Source organism: Centroberyx gerrardi, chromosome 8 (assembly GCF_048128805.1).
Source record: "Centroberyx gerrardi isolate f3 chromosome 8, fCenGer3.hap1.cur.20231027, whole genome shotgun sequence".
NCBI classification, from domain to species: Eukaryota; Metazoa; Chordata; class Actinopteri; order Beryciformes; family Berycidae; genus Centroberyx; species Centroberyx gerrardi.
The window spans coordinates 16,626,917-16,648,461 of NC_136004.1; the positions used below are offsets into that span (position 1 = coordinate 16,626,917).

Consider the following 21,545-nt stretch of genomic DNA (forward strand, 5'->3'; position numbering starts at 1 on the left):
TATTATCAAAGCATAGAAAGTATGTTTCAAACAGAGCATTGTATTTACTTTTCTGTGGTGTCAGGTCTCAAGATTAATGTTCATCAGTCTGCCCTCCTACAGTTTAAAGAATGTAATATCCAGGACATTAATGCTATTCCAATTAAGGGCACTTGTCTTAGATATAATATTTAATGATTAAAAAGTATGTAGTGACTTGTTCCCATCATTGATTGATATAATGAAAAAAAGTTGTAATATATGGTTATGAAAATATGTATATTTGCAGAAAAGGTTCCATTATCAAAAGTCAAAGATGTCAAGATCGGTTTGTCTTTATTAAATCGGCCTACAAAAGTATCCAAAAAGCTGAATGCCTGTTTTATATTTTCATTTAGAGGAATAAAGCTCAAAAGAACAAATTTTTCTAAGCACCTTTATAGTACAGCAGGTGGCCTTGAAGTCCTACTGAAATGTTATTATTCAGTGGATAACATCCCAGCTGACATGGCCAGATTTCATAAATAAGCTTTATTTTGTACATTAGCTGATACACATAGTTTCTCTCCACACAGACACTTGATATGGAATAACAAAGATATTCAGTTCAACAGCACTTTCCTCTCAAGGATGGTTTGAAAATGGTGTTATGTTTTGTGAAGAATTCTTTCAATGTAATTGTCCAATTGAATAAGTTGAAGAAAATTACATTCATTAGTCATGTGAGGACCTTAAATGATACATGTAATAGTAAACAAATTAAAAATATGATTACAGAACATTATTTTCCTCCAGCTAGACTTTTCTGGTCTACTAATTTTGGTGATCTGAACCTGAGTAAAGCAAGGAAGACTTCACACATTTCCAGTTAAATATGTTTTACAACAGTTTAATTTGAATATCAATTGTTCATGTGGCTTGGACAACAATATTTCATTTGTTTTACCCCTTTGTATTTGTAGCATCATTGTTTGGAACAATTTACAAAACTGGCGAAGTGATAAATCTGTGTGGAATTTCAATTTATTTTAAAAACAAGACAGAGAAGGACATTGTTTATTAAAAAAAATACTTTTTAAAAGTAACAAATTCATCATGCATGAATAACTAAGAATTATAAATTTGACCTCATGATGAAGAGATTTACTTTAACTGTGACAGAAAATTTGCACCTGAATCAACACAAGTATGCAGTGATTTCTAAAAAGAAAAGTTCAGTCATTTGATAATATTTTAAAACTTCAGTGATGAGATAATTTAAGGGCGTTTAGAACTGAAACGAGTGAAAGGCAAATTCTCACACCTTTAGCATGAGAAACAAACAAATAAACAAATAGACAAATAAAATCGCTAAAGATAAAAAATTAATCAAATTTAGAGGCTGCTACTTTAGCAGCAAGAGTTCTTTGTTTGGACAGATCAGGCAATACTGCCTCACATTCACAGCTCTCTTCCATCCTCTGTGTTTCCACTATACATAGTGCAATACTGTGATTCCAGGACATTACAGCCACTGAGGATGGATAACATCCCATGACTACCATGGCTGTTAATGTCATGTCACATTGGATTAAAGGCATCATTTCCCTTTTATCAAAACTGCTAACAGCACCGCTGATAGTATGTACACTTATGAAGCCACCTGTATGTCAGTGTGTGTGAGAGTGGTTAAGGAGACCAAGCGACTTTTATAGGCTTGAATGTCCAAGTATCAGGGTGACCCATGTGCAGCAGGTCTTTGTAAGGGGAGGTGCTCCACTGGAAGGGCGGCACCTGGTCCCAGGTTGGCCCGTTCACTGCCAGCATACCGAACTCACTGAACATCCCATAGGAGGTCAGCTGCACAGGAACACACACAACCCATGGTCAGAGTTAGGAAGCATCTCTTGTCTCTTTCACAAAACTGAGAGCATTCAGGGAAGAGGACAGGTAGAAGTACGGACCGAGAGATGGGTGAGGGCGAGAAATGAAACCAGAAAGATACAAACCTTCATGTCTGTCCCTCCGTGGGGTCTCTGCCTTAGGGCACCAAAGGGGTACGTGCCGTTAGCTGGGTTCAGGTCTGACCGGGCTGAGATGGTGTTCTCCCCATTACCAGGCGGATTACAGCCATCACATCGCGACAATGGGTCTTCCTTAAAGTTATTGTACCTGAAAGGAGACACAAAGCACCTCATACATAAACATGGATGGAACTGTAATCATCATGCATGTAACAACACAAAATCTTCTGTTAAAGTTGAATTAAAGTGTGTTTGCATCACTAGGACCAGTCCAGGACCTTACGGGAGTGTTCACCTCAAACTCCTCCAACACACTGATCTTACCTCATGAGGCGGACCATTGAATCCAAGTCTGTAACTGCTGTCTGGTTTCGTCTGAAGATCTGAGCCCTTGGATTCTGGTCCAGAGAGAACCACGGGCCGAACTTCTCAACCAGCTCATTGCAGCCACTGGCATTGAAGATCTCCACATAGTACCTATATGAACAAAAGAAAATATCCACACACATATTACACAATTAGAACACATGGAATCAAATCATGAAACTTGATGTTCCTGAAACGGAGCGCTGGGTACTTACGGGATGTTGTAACTCGCCCAATAGCCTTTCTCCAGCAATTCACGAGTTTTATCAGTGTAAATAACTAGTCCCCTGCAGCATTAAGAGATAAGACAAGCTGATTTTAGACATATAAATCAGTGAATCAGATGGGCCATTCAGAGGCTGCAGAAATATTCAAAGGGCCCGTTTTGGAGCCTGTTAAAGATGGGGGTGCAAAGACTTACGGAATCTGTTCCAGCACAGTGAGGAGCCCCTCATCGATATCAGTCTTCCCTGGAGTGAAGCGGTTATAGTCCACAATCATCCACTGATTGTTATACCTGCAGCACACACACACACACACACACACACACACACACACACATACACACACACACACACACACACACACACACACACCTCAGTCTAAACTGAATGAATGACCTTTAGCCCATGAAGCTTCAGTGATTTTAAGAGAGATCTATAAAAAGAACGTAGAAGTAGCTTACTCAGCATTTCACAAGAAAACCCCTGTCAGCTGACTAGCCCTTAACTGATATGTAACCTGGCCGACTTTTCATGTGACGGCTGATTAGAAGAGACTGCATACGTCCTATTTGCCTCCTTTACTGTCCATACATAGAACAGTTCATGGTCTACACCCACTAAAATCTAATCATCATATGGGAATCTGAACAAAACAAAGAAATAAGACGGAATTCAACAGAGCCTGGACCCTAGGTTGAAGATTACATTATGGTGCTATAGTAAAGATAGAGAATGGGGGTTAATAAAGTAATAAAGTAAAGGCAGCCAGACCCCAGTGTGTGAAACTCACGTTCCACTGTTGTACATGCTGAAGATCTCTGCCCACTGCTTGCCGGTTGCAGCCAGTCGATTGGCCGCAATGTTCCTCAGCCACTCCATGACTTGTCCTGTGGGTCGAACAAACTTCCAGAGAGCGGGATTGCTGTTGCCAATGGTGGTTTCCAAGGTAACCTGCAGACAAGCTAGACTGAGTTCAAGGAACCACATCATCCAGCCTTCCTCATTTTGTATTTCTCAATGATTACAACATATTCAAAATATTGCAGCTTATTCTTCCAAATGAATAAAACCCGGTGTGCTCATGTCAGGTACAAACGGCTCTCACCAGTCCACTACTTAGGATATAGAAGTCATCTCCAGAGAAGATGGATCCAGGGTAAGAGGAGAAGGCTTGGGTTCCTCCAGGAAGCAGATCACTGTCTGAGAACATCAGACCACATAACAAAGTTATCCGAGTTGAACCGGTACAACTGTGATGCCAGTCCATCACTGAGGCTTGCAAACTTGGAGCGAGTTGTGTTTTGTTTTTGCAAAAGTGAGCATCCTTTTGCAAAAATTGTAGGTCTTATGGTTAAGGTAAAAAAAGAGGGTAAAGGAACTTATAGGAGACAAATTGGCATTCAGGAATGGACTACCTGTAGGAGACATGCTGAAGTCAAAGTTGTATTTCTTGATGATGCGCAGCATGGATTGGTATGTGTTCCAGGTGTCATGTGACACCAGCAGTTCCTTATTGTTCGGTAACAGCTTAATGAGAGCAGAACAGGAGCCTGATCCCAGGGGCCGAGTTTGGCTGGATTTGTTCAGAGCCGACTCCAAGTCCTCAAGATCCCCACCCATTTGGAAAAGTCTGGTTGGGAAGAGTAGTGGTGGAGAATGTGAGACAGGAGTAAGAGGCAAGCTTTCTGGTCTGAGAAACCGTGAGAAGACACATCTGAATCATACAGAATTATCACTCACAGGAAGCCAAATGGGTTGATGGAGAACGGCCCTTTGGGAAATGACAGCTGGTCGTTATAACTGTCCTCCAGACCTTTCAGCTGCAGCAGCGCCAGATGCACCTGACAAGCAGAGACGGAGACACATATCATCTCTGGGCCTGAAGAGTTCAGTATTGCCATATCACTCCACATACACTTATGAAGTACCTGGTGCCAGTAGGTCATATTTGACTGCTCCTCTATTTGTTCCCACATCCACTGCAGATTGGTTGTGATGTAAGCCTTCAGGCGCTGGCAGTAGCCCGACTCAAATGTGTACGGCCCACAGTAACTCATCAGAGTGTTCATCCAGTGCTTATAGATGAGCTAAAACGAACACACATCTTACAGATTAGTTGAACTGGGAAGTGTGTAACTAGCTGCAGGCAACAAAATTCTGATTTGCCCAGACTGCCTGGTGAGCTAAGTATAACCCAGACTAGAGACTGGTGGCCTAGTCTGACCTGGGATGTGACTGCAGCCTCCACCGCCCCAGCTGCATAGGCCTGCATGCTGTCATTGTACTTTATGCTGGTCGTGACCTCCAAGAAATACCAGCTGAAATGAGATAAGAGGTGTATGAAATGAAAGAGAGGCAAAATATATGTGTGTGTGGGCAAGTTTGTGTGCTTTATGTAACGTTACACATCTTATTCTGGGTACAAGTTTCTCCTGTCACTTCCTGTCGCGCGGTACAGCTACACAGACCAAATATCAGGGGAAAACCCTCAGTATCGATAACAAAATTGACTCAAGAGATCCAACACTAACGTCAACTCACCCTGAGGTTTTGATGTCATCGGTAAAGTTCGCCCAAGCAACAAACTCGTCTTGATATCCCTCGCGGACAGACAGCTGTCCGGTTTTCTTATCAATCACGGCAGTTCGTATTTCAGCTCGGACCGACGCACACAGAAAGCACAACACGAGCGAAATTAGTGAAATATTCCTCACTGTGGCAGACGCCTTTCGAATCCTGAACGCCATGTTTACAAAATAAACGCCAAAGTCATATGACAATAGCGGGTCAGTAGTCACATGACCACGACCTTTCAAAATAAAAGACCCCCATTCCCGCGTTTGTTTTCAGTCGCTCAATCGTGCCAGTCATCTCTCTCTCTCTCTCTATAACACACACGCACACAATAACAGACACAACATACTGTATTGTATAACATGAAATTAAATTTTATATATAAAAAAATTACATCTGTCTCATCTTTTCTCTCAGAAGCACAATTCTATGCTACAAATCTGTAATTACATGAGGGAATTGAGCTGTAAAACTTGGACCAGCTGGCTGATAAACTGAATTTAATTTGCTCCTTCTGCATATGCCATTCAAGTCCATAATTTGTCCTTAGTCCAGTCAACACAGAATAACACAGGAGCAGTGTTCAGGCTTGTCTGAAGATCTCGACAGAGGTAATGGTGTTTAGGGATCTCAGTCCTCCTGGGTGCCTCCAGTTTCCATATTCTCCATAATTCCCTCCAAAACCTCTGCCTGTCGTCGTTTCTTGGGGGCCACTGAGACACAGAATGAATGAGAGGGAAGAAAGAAGGTTGTGAATTTGTGGTTATTTCAATGAATTACAATTTGTATTTTGTGGCTGAAGTTGGTAGATTTACCGTGAAAGTGCTCGGCGGTTTTCCGTCGCAGCGTCTCCACTGTTTCCTCAGCATCGGCCCACTCCAGCACGAGGCGTCTCCCGTACAGATGGGTGCTGTGGCACAGTGCAGCAAATGCTTTCTGAAGAGGACACAGAAGCATTTATCAGCATGGCACATATACTATAACAGTAACGCCTACTACCTATATGGCTCTACATTTCTTCAATACATTTCCGAAGCCTCACAAAATCTGAAAAACACATGGACAAAAATGCATACACTAACCTTGGCATCCTGTTTGGTGAGGAAGTCAATAAAGCCAAACCCCCTATGATTCCCTGACCCGGCTGCTTTCTTTGGAAGACGGACTGTCTTCAGCTCTCCGAATGTGCTGTGAGGACAGAGGGATGAAATCATGTTATTATTAACATTATCCTGCTCTGAATGTCTGGTACAAATAGTCTAAACAAAAACAGCTGTGTGTGTGTGTGTGTGTGTGTGTGTGTGTGGTTGTTACCAGAAGAGTTCTCGAATTTCCTTGACAGTGGCTTGGAAGGGAACGTTGCGCACAAGGATCTTGGATCCCGTCTGCTTCTTCTCAACCTGCTTCTTCTTGTGCGACACCTCAGCAGACCTAAACACAGGGAAACAGGACTGAATAGTGAGTGGCAATGGTAGTGATGATCAGCTGCTGACCTGCGAGCTGAATTCTGCACTATAACCCCCTTACATCCAACCCTTTGATTAGGAAAGTAATCTGCCCCAGTACATAAACCCAGTTTAACTGCAATAACAGGCATCTTATATGTCCAATATGCATTCATTGAGTATCACTGGAAAGTAAAAGGAAAACTTATTTTCTGCCCATTTGAGCTTCAAACTGTCACAGTCACTGGAGATCCTGGAGGAAACCTTCACCACATTACCTTGACTATTTTCACCTAAACTAAATCTTCTCTCTGGATTTATTGTAACCTCTAGAAATGTCACAGACAAATAATTCTCACTGTGGGATGCATCCTGAGTCTCAGTGCTTCAAAACGGGAATAAAAGAACAAAGTAGGTTCATGTTAGGTTTGTGTTTTAAGGCCTTGAAGTATATGAAGAAGACTTCACAGATTTTGCTTTTTACTGTTTAAGATGTGATTGTCACAAATCAAGTATTGTTGAACATTATCCAAGGTCTTTTGAAGGAGTTAAGGATGATTATAAAAAGTAACACAGGTCTTCAGAAGAGTTTTGCCTAAATAAATCCTAATTTAATGCACAACAAGGCTTCGCTCAGTCACTACAGACAGTTGAAAGTTGAAGTTGAAAGTACAGAGAAAGTTGCCATATATTGTATTAGTATGCTTATCTTATTATTTCAGTCATTATACAACTCGTTTCCCAGAACATTACAACACTCCAGGACGCCTGGATCTCTCAAGATAGTAGCCCAGCTGTTTCACCCCCCTATTCCCTTATATGTTTCCTGCTTTGCTTCACTAGTCAGAAAACTGCATTTGCCGCTGCTGTGTCCTTCTCTCCATGCTGCATGTTAATTAAAGAGAACAGAGAATGGGACGATGGCAGAATCAGTGCAATTTGTTTTATTCTCATCAGACTCAGATATTGAGATACTGAGAATCTTTTTGAATTAAATTTATGGACACTATTCCTGCTTTATTCTGTTATGCCATTACTCACTGTTCATTACCGGCTTATTACGAGTTAACTGTGTAGGTGAGGCTCAGGCTCATACACAACACCTTCTGTTTAAGTGAGCGATGTTTTCTTAGTCCCTCACCACCATCAAAGCTGCCAAAGCCTCTTCTTAAGCCCATCTTACCTTGTGGCCTTCTCCGAAACCTTCAGCTCTAACTGGTGGTCGTCCACATTACAGTGCTGGAGAGAGAGAATCCACATTAGCCAAGTTCAGCCAAAAAGGTCATGGAGAAGGGCTGTAAGAGTATTACTGAGGAAATGGGTCCAATACCTGCAGCTGCCTCATGGCCTTCTGTGCTGCTTCTGCCGTCTGATACTGGACAAAACCGTAACCCATGGACAACAGCTTGCCTAGAGTCAAACCAACAGTTAGGACAGTTGTTAACTCAGTTTCCTCAAACGTATTTTCACCCACTGCTCTCACAAAGCCTGAGAACACACATGCAAGGAATACTGATTTCCCCTCACAACAGAATCATGCATTTTCTAATAAATGATGTGTAACATTTTGACAGGAAAAGCCTATAAATTAATGTTCAGTCAGTTCAAATACGAGATAGATATTACTCTGGATGTTCAGTACCTGTTTTATCTTTCTTCTTGGAGATGGTGCAGGTCTTGACTTTGCCACATTTGGAGAATGTCTGCAAAAAAATGAACAAAACAAACGATATTCAACATCTATCAATTCTATTCATCATCCCTTTGGTATGTTGGTCGGTCGCTCTGTTCACCACTTTATGGTCACGTGGCCTGCAGGGAGTTAGACTACAGACTCTCAAGCGGGAGACCGGAGTTCGATTCACTGCAGAGAAGCGTCCACAAAATTCAACGTCGCGGGGCTGTTAGACTCTTAGTCTTGTTCAATGTTATTCAGTGAAAGTGAGGGTCTTATTCCTAACTTGACCCACCTCATGTAGTTTCTCCTCTGTTGTGCAGAAATTAAGATTCTTAACAAAAAGTGTGGAACCCGGAGCAGACTCCTCTTCCTCCTCTTCTTCCTCGTCCTCTTCTTCCACTGCCGCCTCTTTTTCTGATACTAGACAGATCCAGAAGACATTCTGATTATTCAAATAATCCCTTTCATATCTACAAAAAAATACTTTCTTTTGGAGAACTTGGAAAGCCAAACTCAAATGTTGAAGAATAAATTCGAAAATGTCAAGTACTGTATGTCTGTGAGTGTGTTTATGGGATTTTACCTGGTTCAGGTTTGGCTGCCATAAACACCCCAACAGGCGCCCACTCCAAATACAGCGGGATGTGATGGAACTAGAGAAGAATTGAGAAATGTAGTAAGTACAAGACTTTAAAGTTTCTCTCCCGTGAATGCACAGTGTTGTTGGTGAAAAGCTGTATTCACCTTGCTGTAGGCCAGCCTAGTGAAGGCACGTTTAGCTTCAGTCGGCTCCAGGAACTCTATGATGGCAGTGAGTCCTGAGGGCGGCAGCAGCACCCGGCCCAAAGAGCCGTGGGGTGAGAACAGCTCCTCCAGCTCCGACGCCGTCACCCCCGCCGGGAGGTTCTTCACCAGGATCACAGTTGTACTCCTCGCTGCTGCTGCCTGTACGCAAGAAGCCACATACAGGACATGAAGTAGAAATATACAACGTTAACCAAGATTTTGGAACCAACATTTTGGAATGTTTTTTTGTGGCTTTTTGCCTTCATTGATAGGTAGTAGTAGAGATCAACAGGAAAGTGAGGGCAGAGAGACATGCAACAAAGGGCAAGGGCCCTCTCTCTGGGGAAAAGACCATGAAAGAAGAATTGTTTCAAACATACCTGACTGAAGGAGTCCAGACACACACTGTTGTCCTGTAGGAACTGGCGAGTCTCCTGGACGATCTGGGTCTCTCCCAGAGCCATCCTCACTGCAACACTACCCTTCGACTCCTGCAGGAGAAGACATCAAGTACATTTTTAAGAGTGCCTCTGAATGTGTATATGCTTATTGCTTCATAATGTGTATGTAGGTGTATGTAGTGGACATAGATGAGCTGTGCTGGTGTGTAAAATGGGGGTCATGCATAAATGTGGAAGACGACAACAGGGGGGAGTGCTGCTCACATGGTCCAGAACTTGACTTTTGGTGGTGTTGTACTTCTCAGCGATGGCATCTGCCACTGCACTTGTGCCCAGAAACAAGGTGTTCCAGTTGTGGGAGCTAGAAAGGAACAGAATAAGGAAATTCAAAGAAAATCAGAAACAGATAAGCAGAGATAGTACAATGTAGCATAAGAAACTGAAATTGTTTAAAGGGATTTTACACATGCAGATACAAATGTGTGAGCATGTGTACCTGGCACTTGAAGCTTTATTTTTAGCATCTTTTTGCCGTTTGTAAGTCGAGGAGCCGGGACCACCAGAGTCTGAGGATTCAGTCTTTTCCTTCTTCACCGTGGAGGGAAGGAGGTGAAGCATCCTGCCCTGAAAGTATGTGAGAAAGAAACGTTTGCATTCTGCCTCCCCAAAATCAAGTTCAACTAAATCAACTCAATTTGAGACATTACAGCTGCTGTACTGCACAGTGACATTTCAAACATCAGCTGGAGATCCAAGTACCTGAAATATGTGTCCGTCTAACTGAGCCAGAGCTGTTACAGCATTCTCTGGAATCATGTAGGTTACAAAAGCAAATCCTTTAGTCTTCTTGGTTAGGTTGTCAATGGGGAACAGCACCTCAGATAAGGGACCTGTAGAGAGCATAGAATCATAAACCTGGATAGATAAGAGTGAATTTATTTATGCAAAAGTGCATGCAAACATGCATGCACTTTTGCTTGTGTATATGTGTGCATCATGTGTTTTAACGCACCATGTTTAGTAAATAGGTCTTTGATCTCTTCCTCGGTGCAAGTGTAGGGAAGGTTCCTGATGAAGAGTCGTCCTGACTCCGCGACATCTTCCTCCTCCTCATCCTCCTTCAGCTTCCTGGTGAAGTTTCTGTCAATTTCTTTGTCCCGTTTGTCTCTCTGATCCTTTCCTCTCCAGCTGTCCACACGGAATACCTCAATGTAACGCCCACCTGAAAACACACGCAGAAGGCTCATCTCTTTAGGACCCATACATGCACTAAGTTTAGGTGATATGGTCAAAACAGCATCACAACATTTTCAGGTATTTTCACGATTCATGATATACATCACAAATTTTTTCATTCTGCTTTTCTAAGGCTAGGTTGCAAGTTACTGAAAAGTACAATAGTAAAAGTAGTTCTTCATTTGCAGCCTTTACAGAAAGTATATGCAAAAAAAACCAAACAAAAAAAAACAAAAACGGTAGTAACGAATTTACTAAACACTAGTAAAATGAATAACTCAACAAAGCACTCTCAAGCAAGTTCTTGAAACAATTTTAAGCTTTAAGGTTAGTAGAAAACTTGCACTGTGATTTGGTTGAGAAGCTAGGTGAAAGCAGTGAATGTAAATAGTAAAAGCAAAAGTTATGATAATATATAACCATATTCACGATCTCCCTGTGAAAAATTTTAATGAGTAATAATAATGTATTAAGATCGTCAAACGTATCGCCGACCTCTAACATACACCCAGGAGCAACCATGAACATGCACATGAACAAGAATGGGACATATTTTACTCACCCATGTAGTCTTTGTTCTTCTTTAGGGCCTTTTCCACCTCTTCGTCAGAGTGTAAGTCCACATATATATAACCTGAAACATACACACACCAGATATCTGTGCTGATACATATGCTGAATACAGTATACATAGACATACATACATATACTGTTGTACCACCAGATATATATGCTGATAAAAAAAAAATCTTAAAGTATATCTTCCAATACTTTCAGTCACATACCTGTTCTATTGCCACTTTCGTTCTTCCCAATTCTGATGGCTGCAGGCTTCAGAGGGGTCATGAACTCTCGTACCTGTTGCTATTGACGTCACACATAACAAATGCCATTATGTCTTAAATGTCGATACTGAAATACATTGATCATTTTGCAAAAAGGAATGTCTTCTCTCCCTGCAGCTCACCTCTGACACTAAGGAGATCTTGCTCACTCACCTCTTTAACACTGAAAGGGGCTCCTCGCAGTTTGATTGTGAATTCTGTAGTGGGCTCAGTCTGGGGAAGGCAGGGGATGGATGGAAGAAACAGATAGAGGGGCTTTAACCAATACAAACTGAAAGCAAGTACTGTGCTGTATTGAGCAGTAATGATGAACATGTAGAGAGAAAAGGCCGAGCTATCGGATCAGTCACCTCCTGCTTGGCACCTTTGCCCTGCTTCTTATCCACTGAGGAGATTGAAGTTTTGGTCTTTGGGACGTTGTCTCTGTCGCCACTCTCATAGGCGCTGTCTGCCTGATGCACCGGGACACAATCATCGTCTTTATCATCACCATCTTCATCACCATGATCCTCCTCTCCGCTCTCCCCCATGGTGTCCCCCGTCTGCGCCACTTTTGATCGCAGGTACTCCATATCCGACAGGCCGGATTTCAGAGCTTCTTTAGTGGCACCTGAAAGTAGCAAAAGACTATTTTTGCACATGCACAAACACGCACACTGTTAACCCAAACTTCGAAGGGGCTACCATTACCTACCTTCATCTTCACCATCACCATCTTCCTCCTCGTCATCTTCTGACTGCTCTGAGTCAAAGTTGAGGTAATCGTCAGAGGCCGCTTTCTTCTTGACCTGGGTCTTTGCCTTTCCAGTGTCGGGGACAGCTGATTGTTGCACAGAGTCATTGGCCCAGGTTGGTGCCTGACTGCGATTCTGATGTACTGACATAAACTCCTTGAAACCCTGGTCCTCCTCCAGCTGGCAAACACACAAGCATGCACATGCACACATGCAAATGATTAAACATCACATAAACAACAAATGGCATTTACTGTATATCATATAACATCTATTTATGCTTAATAGGCTGTGCTGCAGTGTGCCAGACTGCTGGCTCATACACTGGGGAATTGTACTGAATCTAGGAAGGAATTAATGTTTGCAGTCCTCATCAACTTCTGGCTGACACACTGTTTTTACCTGGCAACTCTTAAATCAAGACTAACACAGCCTCTAAATTAAAACACCAATTTGGACGCTGTGTACCTTACTTTGCCAGGTAGCCTATTATCACAATTTCAATTTTCAAATGGTGGGGGAGCAAAGCATTTTACAGCAGCAAAAAATACAAGTTAAGAAGTTAAAGTGAAGAGGGTACATTTGTTTCACCCCACAAGACAGATTTGTGCACTTAAGCTCAAGATACACTAAGACACAGTTGTTACTGATACATATTGCATCCTACCATGAACAAGAGACAGACTTACATTGCCCAGCACACTGGAGGTTTCCTTTTTCTCTTTCTCTTTCTTTTTCTACAGGCAGAAAGAACAGGAAATATATTTTATTCCAAATAGCAACAAAGACGTGGTACTTGACAACCAACTGGAACATACTGTAGCTATGCAGAGAGAAACAACAAGACACGTGAAGCACTGTATATTTTGTGATATCTTTAAGTGTCATGTGTATCATCTATTTGACCATCTAGTCTGTAATTCAAAATTAAATTCAAAATCTCTCATTAAGTGGAGAGAGAACAGACACATCTCAGTAATTTTCTCAGGTTTACTAGCAGTTATTGTAGTTTTACAGACTTTTTGCAGCGTTACCTTCTTGCTGTCCTTGTCATCTGGAGCAGAGGCTCCTGGGCCTGAGCTCTGGGTGTGTTTGCTCCAGGCCTTTGATTTAGTCGGGTCCCCAAACGCCTTACACATCTCCACCTGGACACAAGTTACAACTTAGGCATTTAGCAGATGCTCTCATCCAGAGCGACTTACAGTTAGTGCATTACAGTAAAATAAGGGAACATTCCTCAAGCATCAACAGGTAAGTAGACAGATAAATTAGAGCGCCATGAAAACAACAAAGTGCCACAATATTAAATAAGAAAAGTAAAGTGTAGTATAGTGTGTGTATGTGTATGTGTGTGTGTGTTGACAATAATAATACAGTTAATATCAACAATATGTGAAGCCCACATTGAATCCATTAAACCCCCTGGTCGGACTGAGCTACTTACCGTCACTCTGGAAGTGTCCACGAAGCTCTTGTTAAAATGTTTCAGCGCTTTGTCCGCATCTTCTTCGGCTTTGAAACCCACAAAACCAAACTTACGAAACTTGCCGTCCTTTGTAAACTTCAGAGTGCAGTCTGTCAGGGTCCCAAAGGCAGCAAACATAGTCCGGAACCTCTCCTCCTTCATCTGCAGACACACACACACACATTTTCAAGTTGACTGTCTGGACTGTAAACTCACCACAGCAACACACACCTCGCTGAGTTTATCTCGGTGTGTTACTTACCCCGTTGGGAAGGTTTTTAACGATGAGTCTTGACATGGTTACAGACTGTGAATTTACAAAATAAACGAGAATTTGGATTTTGGCGGATGTCAACAAACAAGCGTGGAGTTCTTCTCTAGGTCGCCATGTTGAGTAGGAGGAGCCTGATCCATCCGGGGAACTGGTAAAACTAGAGTAATCGGAGCAAGAGTCTCGGACGTAATCATTCTGTACGATGATGCTCGTTTGATTTATCCTCCTTAAAACAGGTAGCGGTACCAAAGATGCTCTAACCGTCTCTGGCGGTACTAAAGGTTTGTTTGAATTGTAAAGCCCAGAATCCACGAACCAGAAGTCACTTATGTTATTCCCATGATCTTGGACAGTTCAATAGACTGACAGCTTTACTGGGAAGACTGTAAACTTGTAAAGAGGTGAGGATGATAGGATTTTAGCAGTAGATTGTTCACTTTTTGGAGCTGCATCAGTTGGGATATCAGGCTCAATATTGTAGCTAGTCTTCTTAGTTATTTTCCTTTGTTCCACTTGGTAAATCCATGATTTAAATGCTTTGCTCCAAACCTACAATTCCTGATGACAATTTTCATTCATCTTTGGATTTGGCATGTCTGAAACATTTTTTATGGCTTCCACTTGGTGTGTGTTGTACTTATCAAAGAGTCATTTCCTTCAAAATAAGGCTCTTGGTTGCTCTAGCCTACTATCTGGCACATAGTTTAACCCCACAGATGCTAATAACTCAGAGGAATTTAGGTTTTGAATTGTGGTGTGGCAATATAGGATTTGAAAGAAAGAGAAAGAAAGAAATCTAATCCCATTTTCCTCACGACTCATTTACTAAGTCTAGAACAGTTTTCAGGTCACAAGTAACAACTATACGATTTGGGAATCTGCACCAAAAACATTACATCTACTTAAGAGTTATGCATCAATTGTTCTGTAGCCATTTTTCTTTCTTTTAACAGCTATCCAACCTTTTCCTCCTGACAGCCTTCAATAATCCCTTTGTTCCCCAGATCACATGCTTGCTGAAAGGCTAATAGGCTGCCAATTAAAATTGAAAGTCAGGCGGCCTAAATGGCATAAACTCTGTGAAAGCAGAATACCTACTTTGAGCCTTTTGATATTTGTTAACATGTTTTTGATAAATTGATCTTTATTGAAAATTCTTGGATAGTGCCCTTTACAAGAGTTGTACATTCCAAAAGTTATCAAATATAACATTTATTAAAATATTACATCATATTGTTGAGATTGTTTCAAGTTATGCATGCAAATGAACTATAGAGTACAAAATATATAATTATGAATATAGGAATTATGACTGATTATTATGCAGAATTGTGATCTACTGTGTTGAGTATGCGCACAATGAAACAGTATCTGGTGTGTTTACTGGACTATAAAAAACGCACGGAAATGACACCACTGAAAATCCTCCATGACAAATTTTCATCTTTGCGACACAAATATTTTGAGATGTGGAATGTGTTTTTACATTGTTGTTAATGACAGACTCCATGACATTACATTTCATAGGGGAGTTGACAACAGTGTTGTCCTCGGGCCATCGGTGCCGGAGGCCTTCCTCTTGTCTCTGGACTGGAACTCATTATGGATTTCCAGGAAAGTTTTGTTCTTGGTTTCAGGAACAACCAGGACGATGTAGATTGCCACCAAGCAGCAGATGACCAAGAACACCAGGAAACAGTATTGCTGCAGCCCGGTCTATGGAGACAGAACATATAACTGGTCAGACCAACTCTCTCAAACGGCCAAGCTTTTAGGTCTTGCTTCCTAATAACTCATCACTTCACACTTACCACAATAAAAGGGAAGAGCATGCCTACGAGGAAGAAGCTGAACCAGTTCACGGACCCTGCGATCATGTACGCAGCAGGGCGCGTGGTTTGTGTAAATAATTCTGTGTTCAAGATGTTAGTCACGCCACCTTCAGAGTAGAAGAAACAACAAAAGAAATCACTGTTATGTAACCACAGTGCCAGAGTGGCTCCTGATGATAGGCTTTAAATGGAGGATGAGTAGAATTAGGGCTAATTCAGTCAGTTACCTGGTCCTAAGCCAAAACTCAGGATAAAAGCAAAAACACATGCCATACTTAAGTATGGTACAAGTGGGCTGGCAGCCTGAGAGAGAAGAGATCACATGAAAGAGCTCTGTTAACACAAACCAGCTTTTCATTTAAGTAATTTTATATATGGTGCCACAGCAGGAAAAACATCAATTTAATACCAAGGGAAAAAACGATAAAGGAAAAGGAGTACTGTGCAATTCACAAAAAGTGATGTCAAGTAAACTTAAGGAAATAATAACAAAAACAACAAAGTTTTACATATGAAAATGCATGACACAACGCTGTATGTATCTACTTCTTTACAATGCCTGTTAGTTACCTGAAAGGTGAGGGTCAAAGTGAATAAAATGCAGCAGATCCCCATCAGGACATATCCTCCTGTGATGAGCACTTTCCTTCCCAGACTTTCAATAAGCAAACCCTGTAAGACACACGCAGCATGTCACCAGACCAAAAACACACGTTCAGGCTTTCTGCAGCACTGCAGTTACACTTAAAAATACGGTGAATAACTGATACTTACACAGGTTAAAGCTGTGATGCATTCACAGGCACCGGTGCCGACAGTCGCGTACGGTATCTTATCATCGGGAATACCGGATTGTTTAAACACGTAATCTGCATAGAAATAAATCTGTGGCAAATACAGACAAGAACACCATATAAAAATGTGTACACCTTGCAGCAATATTGACTAATGCTGCTGTTCAAATCAAGAAAACTCAACTTTTGCTTATGCTTTACTTCTTAAATGTGCTTGTTTCATCATATGTAAAGTCTTTAAAGTAGGTGTAGTGGGGCATTGATGGAACTACCAGTGTGGAACAGATTCAACATGGTGAGACAGCAGGTTTATAATGGACATACAGCGTTAATGCCGTTGAGCTGCTGTGCGGAGTTGAGCAGGACGATGGTGAGGAGCTGCCAGGACAGACTGCGGTCAGCGAACAGCTCCCAGGGCTTCTTGGCCTGGACTCCCGCCGCCATAATCCTCTCCCTCTCCATATCCTCCTTCTCGCTGTCGCAGTTGTCCGTGCCGTGCAGTCGCTTCAGCGCTGCAGACGGGAAACACGAGACACACGCTCACTCTCACACGGCCGAGCTACTGTTCTGCACACACGCTGCCAGGGAATCTCATGAGGTTTTCTGCTGAAATCCAAGCTCCTTGCTCATTACTGCGATATGACTTGACTTGTGATCACATGCTGGGATTTATATCCATGGGGGAAACTGTTTCTGCCTCTGGTGGTCTCAAGATAATAAAGGAATCATCAACCTTTCCAACCATGCGGTCATGTGCACCACATGAAGTCAGTCAAAGTTTACACACCACAATGATTTCGATACGTTTCAAAACAACAAAACAAAAGGTGGCAGGAGGGCAGCTTTGCTCTCATCGTACCGTTTTTACACCCTTCATCATCCCCCCTGTCGATCAGCAGGTAGCGCGGGCTCTCTGGGAAGCAGGGCAGGACGAGGAGCTGCAGGATCGCTGGGATACAGGTGGTGGAGAGCAGAATGGGCCAGTGCTCTTCTTTACCCAGCAGCTCTCTGTAAAGCCACACACAGATGTCTGCTCAGCATCATTTTCAAATCACAGTATAGAAATTCAATTAGCAGTCATGGGGATGATCCCAACGGCAGCAATGTTAAACCTTGAAACCCATATTTTGGTGAAAGGTTAAGTGTTTAGGAATTTTGTGTGGTGTTAGAGAATAAATATGTTCAGTATTCACTTGAGACCCATCACTTGTCCAGTCAAGATCCCACCAGTGATGAAAATGGAGGTTCCCATTGCCATGGCACCTCGAAGTGGCGTTGGAGCTATTTCCCCCAAGTAAAGAGGCTGAACACAGATGCCAATGCCTGCGAAAATAACATTATTAAACCCAAGATTAAGCATCTTAATTGTTTTACATGCAGTGTCCAAGCCTTCACTGAGAAAAAAGGGGTGGGATGTCTTCTTTTCAAGATAACCATCTTATCTAATATAAAAAGGATATCTGTTTCTGTGGAACCTAAGATAGGAATGAGGTCTTTAAGTGTATTTGTGAATTATTTACCTGCATTTATTCCAGTGAGAAGACGTCCAATGATGAGTAATTCAAATAATCCTGTAGGTTGGCTCAGGCCCATCAGCACTGCAGCCAATATGGCAAATATATTATTGGCCAACAACGTCCCTTTCCTGCAGCAGAGAGAATATACATTTTTATTACAAAGGAGCAAAATGGAAAAGAAGACTGACCATTTTATAAATAATTTCACTTTTTGTCCATACCTCCCCAACTTAATAGACAATGTTCCACCAATAGATGCTCCAATAAACCCTCCTAAGGTGAATATGGATACGATAGTGGACCACAGCAGAGTGAGCGCTTGCTCTGAGATGTTCGTTTCATAACGCTCCAGCCAGGTCTGGTTGATGAAGTTCTGCACAGACTAGAGGAAAAAAGGGGAGAAAATCAATACAAAATACATGTTTAACAAGTGAACTAAAAAATGAATGAATCTGTGATCTAATGTATGAAATAAACTTTTATCTTTGAAGGCCATCAGACATCATTGTTTAATTACAGAGGTGCAGTGGAGTTGAATGAGATGAAAAAACATTTATTTCCAGGAACTATTGACTGCATTGCATTGCATTCTGTGTGTAACATGAGTACAAAGAGGTTGTCCAGACACACACACACACACACACACACAAAACCATTCAAATGATTTTGTACCTCTACAAGGGAGCATAAATGCTGGGCTATATTGTCTGGCATTCTCCCACATACCGTTCATCCCATTCACAGATTGACAGCCAGCAGTGTGGTTGTTACCTTGGTGGGCGCATTGATGATGGAAATGTTATAGCCATACTGAAAGGTCCCCCCTATACAGGCGGCACAGACAGCCAGCAGCAGTGATTTGTTTGGAAACTGCAACCAAAACAGAGACACAATAGAGATTCATCATTCAAAACAAACGTTTTCATAGCCAGTCAACGTGCAATATCGCTATATGAGCATGTAAGCTTGGCTGAGTTTGTGAGACTTGGATAGAAAGTTGTCATCCCCACACGCGTTAGACTGCAGATGAAGAGGTTATTAACATGATGTTTGTTTTCTCTTAAAACTGTTTTATCATTTTAAACTTCCTACATACCTTAAATTTCCTCTTAGATTCTTTGATGTTATTAAGCAAGGGCTGATATTCATTTCCTTTTTCATTTGGCATTTTGTTCAGGATGTTATGTTTAAAATTGTTAATATCCAAAAATCCTTATTCTCGTTCGCATGGAGGATATCCTACATGTAAAAAGCTCGCTCTCCTCAACATGCTCAATCTCAACGGGAAACCTTTATAGCACGAGACGATGCACAATAATAGGCAACAATTGATCTGTTGTGTAAGTGTGACCGTGGGGGTGTAAATGACATTTTTCCACGTTTATCAGCCGCTGCATGACTTCACGGGGTTTCTGCTCTTATTAGCGCAACCAAAAGCTTTTTGCTGTTTCCTGGAAGAAGTAAGAAAGGAAAATAATTCAGTTTATAGAGACAGCTGCTGGTCCAATATGCCCCATATCTGTGGCGCGGTCCGACCCGTTCAAAAGTTGTGGTGATTCTCTATAAAAATCGTTTGGGTTTTAAGAATGAAAATAAATGCGGAGTAGAAAACAGATGCTGGTCTCTCAAACAGTCAGTAGGCGGGGGATGCTGTTGGGTTTACTGATGTAATAAACTGCCTCGATGTTAAATTTCATACAGTAGGCTTAACTTGCACAACAAATGTATTATTATTATTATTATTATTGTTGTTGTTATTATTATTGTTGTTGTTGTTGTTGTTAAAATGTTGTTGTTGTTATTACGGGTCTAAGCTGGAACCCTATTGTTTTTGGTAGGATTCTTCTTCTCCTTCTTTTTCTGCCTTAAAACAGTCCTAAAACAGTCAGAAAGTCCTTTAAATCCCAGATCAACAAAATTTGGTGGATGGTTTCAAATCTCCCACACCTCAGCCAAGCATGTTACACCTATTGGCCAGATGGTGGCGCTGTAACAATAAACTTTCCGTTTTAGCCAAATAACTCCTGAATCCGATCTTCATCCCTTATTTCTCTCTCTGTCAGACCACGTGACAGTTCTTCATAGCGCCTCCATCAGGCCAACCTTGCAATAGGATGTTTTCTAAATTTCTCCTACAAAGTTGACTCAGTCCCCTCCAAATTTTACACACAGCATATTTGAGCTGCCTAGTTCATGCCTACTTCACAGAATTTTGATACACTGTTTGGTCATGACACAAAGTAGGTGACAATGTACAAACAGGAAGGGAGGCATCATCCCTATTGCTTCATGTTAGAATCTTCAACTTTGTCCTCCACTTTACATGTTACAGGCCAGTAACTCGTGAACTGTATAGCCTAGAATGTTTTTTTCAACCTGAATCCATTTCTGGTTTCATACATTTCTGCCTTGATAGTTGTCCATTTTTTTTTTTTCATTTCCTGCAACACCTCTTTCTCCCTATTTCTCCCACAAAGTTTATCCGATCTCCACGAAATATTGTACACAGCATATTTTGACTTCCTACATTACAGCAATTACACAGACATTTGAAACTAAAGTGTCTGACTGTGAAACACGAAACTGATGGCGAAGATGTGCAAACAGGAAGTGAGGCGTCATTTTTTATACACTTAAAGCTAGAGCAACCAAACATCACGTAAATGTTTGGGATGGGCCCTGAAGTGAGTCAGACCTTAACATGATTGCATGGGGAGCATGATGTTCACGGACAAGGTGCTAAAACCCAGCAGCTCCCAAGAAGTGATGCTGCCACAGACTGGCACTTTGGTGTTAATGGGGAGCCCCTCTTTCCAGACATCCTTCCCCTCAGTTTCTATCTAGAGTAATAATTTATTTGGCGGAGAAGTTGGCAGCTGGGTCGTTACTCTGTTCCCTCCCAACAGGAGAATGAGTCACACTGCTTGGTCAATAGCCAAAGCACAGATGCGACTGTCTGAAGACCCTCCGCTCCAACCTGTCTCTGACACCACTGTAGTGTCAGGTGGGCTCAAACACATTTGGGATGGGACACATTTGAGTCGGTAGCCAATATTGCAAAAAGTCAGCTAGCAAGGCTAATATTACCAAATTTCCGTTATTTCTGTGGTTCCTTCAGTTAACCAGCTGGTCTGTTCTTAATGTTCCATTAATCCTGCATGTTAGTTCTATTTTAAATATTGTCATTGTAGTCGCTGACGCTGCTGCATGTCCTGTTATCTGGACAGTCAAACTCAAAGAAGCCAACAGTGAGTTTAACCCTTCATGGAGCTACTGAAACACATGGTAGGGACACTGTAGGCCTTCAGAAACATGCCTAGTCATTTCATTTTTCTGCATCTCATCAGAAAATCTTTGGGTGATGTGATCTCCAAATTGCACTGGATTGATGT

The 21,545-nt window shown here is 41.8% G+C and overlaps 3 protein-coding genes across 4 annotated transcripts; all 3 read right to left on the reverse strand.

Moving 5' to 3' along the window:
* Positions 1-515: 515 nt before the first annotated feature.
* On the reverse strand, positions 516-5,319 carry plbd2 (phospholipase B domain containing 2). Its single transcript, XM_071899622.2, has 12 exons — positions 5,114-5,319; positions 4,797-4,890; positions 4,501-4,659; positions 4,313-4,413; positions 3,988-4,202; positions 3,678-3,772; positions 3,363-3,523; positions 2,770-2,865; positions 2,564-2,635; positions 2,307-2,459; positions 1,968-2,130; positions 516-1,818 (listed from the first exon to the last, which is right to left on the reverse strand). Exons 1-12 carry the CDS (start codon positions 5,317-5,319, stop codon positions 1,648-1,650), a joined length of 1,686 nt encoding a protein of 561 aa, XP_071755723.2. The 3' UTR covers positions 516-1,647.
* A 180-nt stretch (positions 5,320-5,499) lies between these two features.
* On the reverse strand, positions 5,500-14,130 carry rbm19 (RNA binding motif protein 19). 2 transcript variants are annotated; one of them, XM_078285109.1, is made up of 24 exons: positions 13,999-14,130; positions 13,716-13,898; positions 13,306-13,416; positions 12,961-13,008; positions 12,232-12,451; positions 11,888-12,135; positions 11,691-11,750; positions 11,478-11,556; positions 11,255-11,326; positions 10,469-10,678; positions 10,216-10,346; positions 9,953-10,080; positions 9,721-9,817; positions 9,436-9,546; positions 9,014-9,214; positions 8,853-8,922; positions 8,562-8,689; positions 8,234-8,294; positions 7,922-8,001; positions 7,775-7,830; positions 6,461-6,577; positions 6,229-6,334; positions 5,962-6,082; positions 5,500-5,859 (listed from the first exon to the last, which is right to left on the reverse strand). In XM_078285109.1, the coding sequence occupies exons 1-24, from the start codon at positions 14,032-14,034 to the stop codon at positions 5,777-5,779; spliced, it is 2,757 nt and encodes a 918-aa protein (XP_078141235.1). In that variant the 5' UTR covers positions 14,035-14,130; the 3' UTR covers positions 5,500-5,776. The 2 variants fall into 2 exon arrangements, with proteins under 2 accessions (XP_078141235.1, XP_078141234.1); XM_078285108.1 differs by having other exon boundaries at positions 11,888-12,147.
* Positions 14,131-15,323: 1,193 nt separating this feature from the next.
* slc2a11b (solute carrier family 2 member 11b) lies at positions 15,324-19,321 on the reverse strand. The gene is made up of 12 exons (XM_071899630.2): positions 19,250-19,321; positions 18,925-19,023; positions 18,375-18,535; positions 18,157-18,281; positions 17,830-17,959; positions 17,496-17,644; positions 16,961-17,148; positions 16,617-16,727; positions 16,413-16,514; positions 16,070-16,145; positions 15,822-15,949; positions 15,324-15,726 (listed from the first exon to the last, which is right to left on the reverse strand). Exons 1-12 carry the CDS (start codon positions 19,319-19,321, stop codon positions 15,532-15,534), a joined length of 1,536 nt encoding a protein of 511 aa, XP_071755731.1. The 3' UTR covers positions 15,324-15,531.
* Between the last annotated feature and the right edge of the window lie 2,224 nt (positions 19,322-21,545).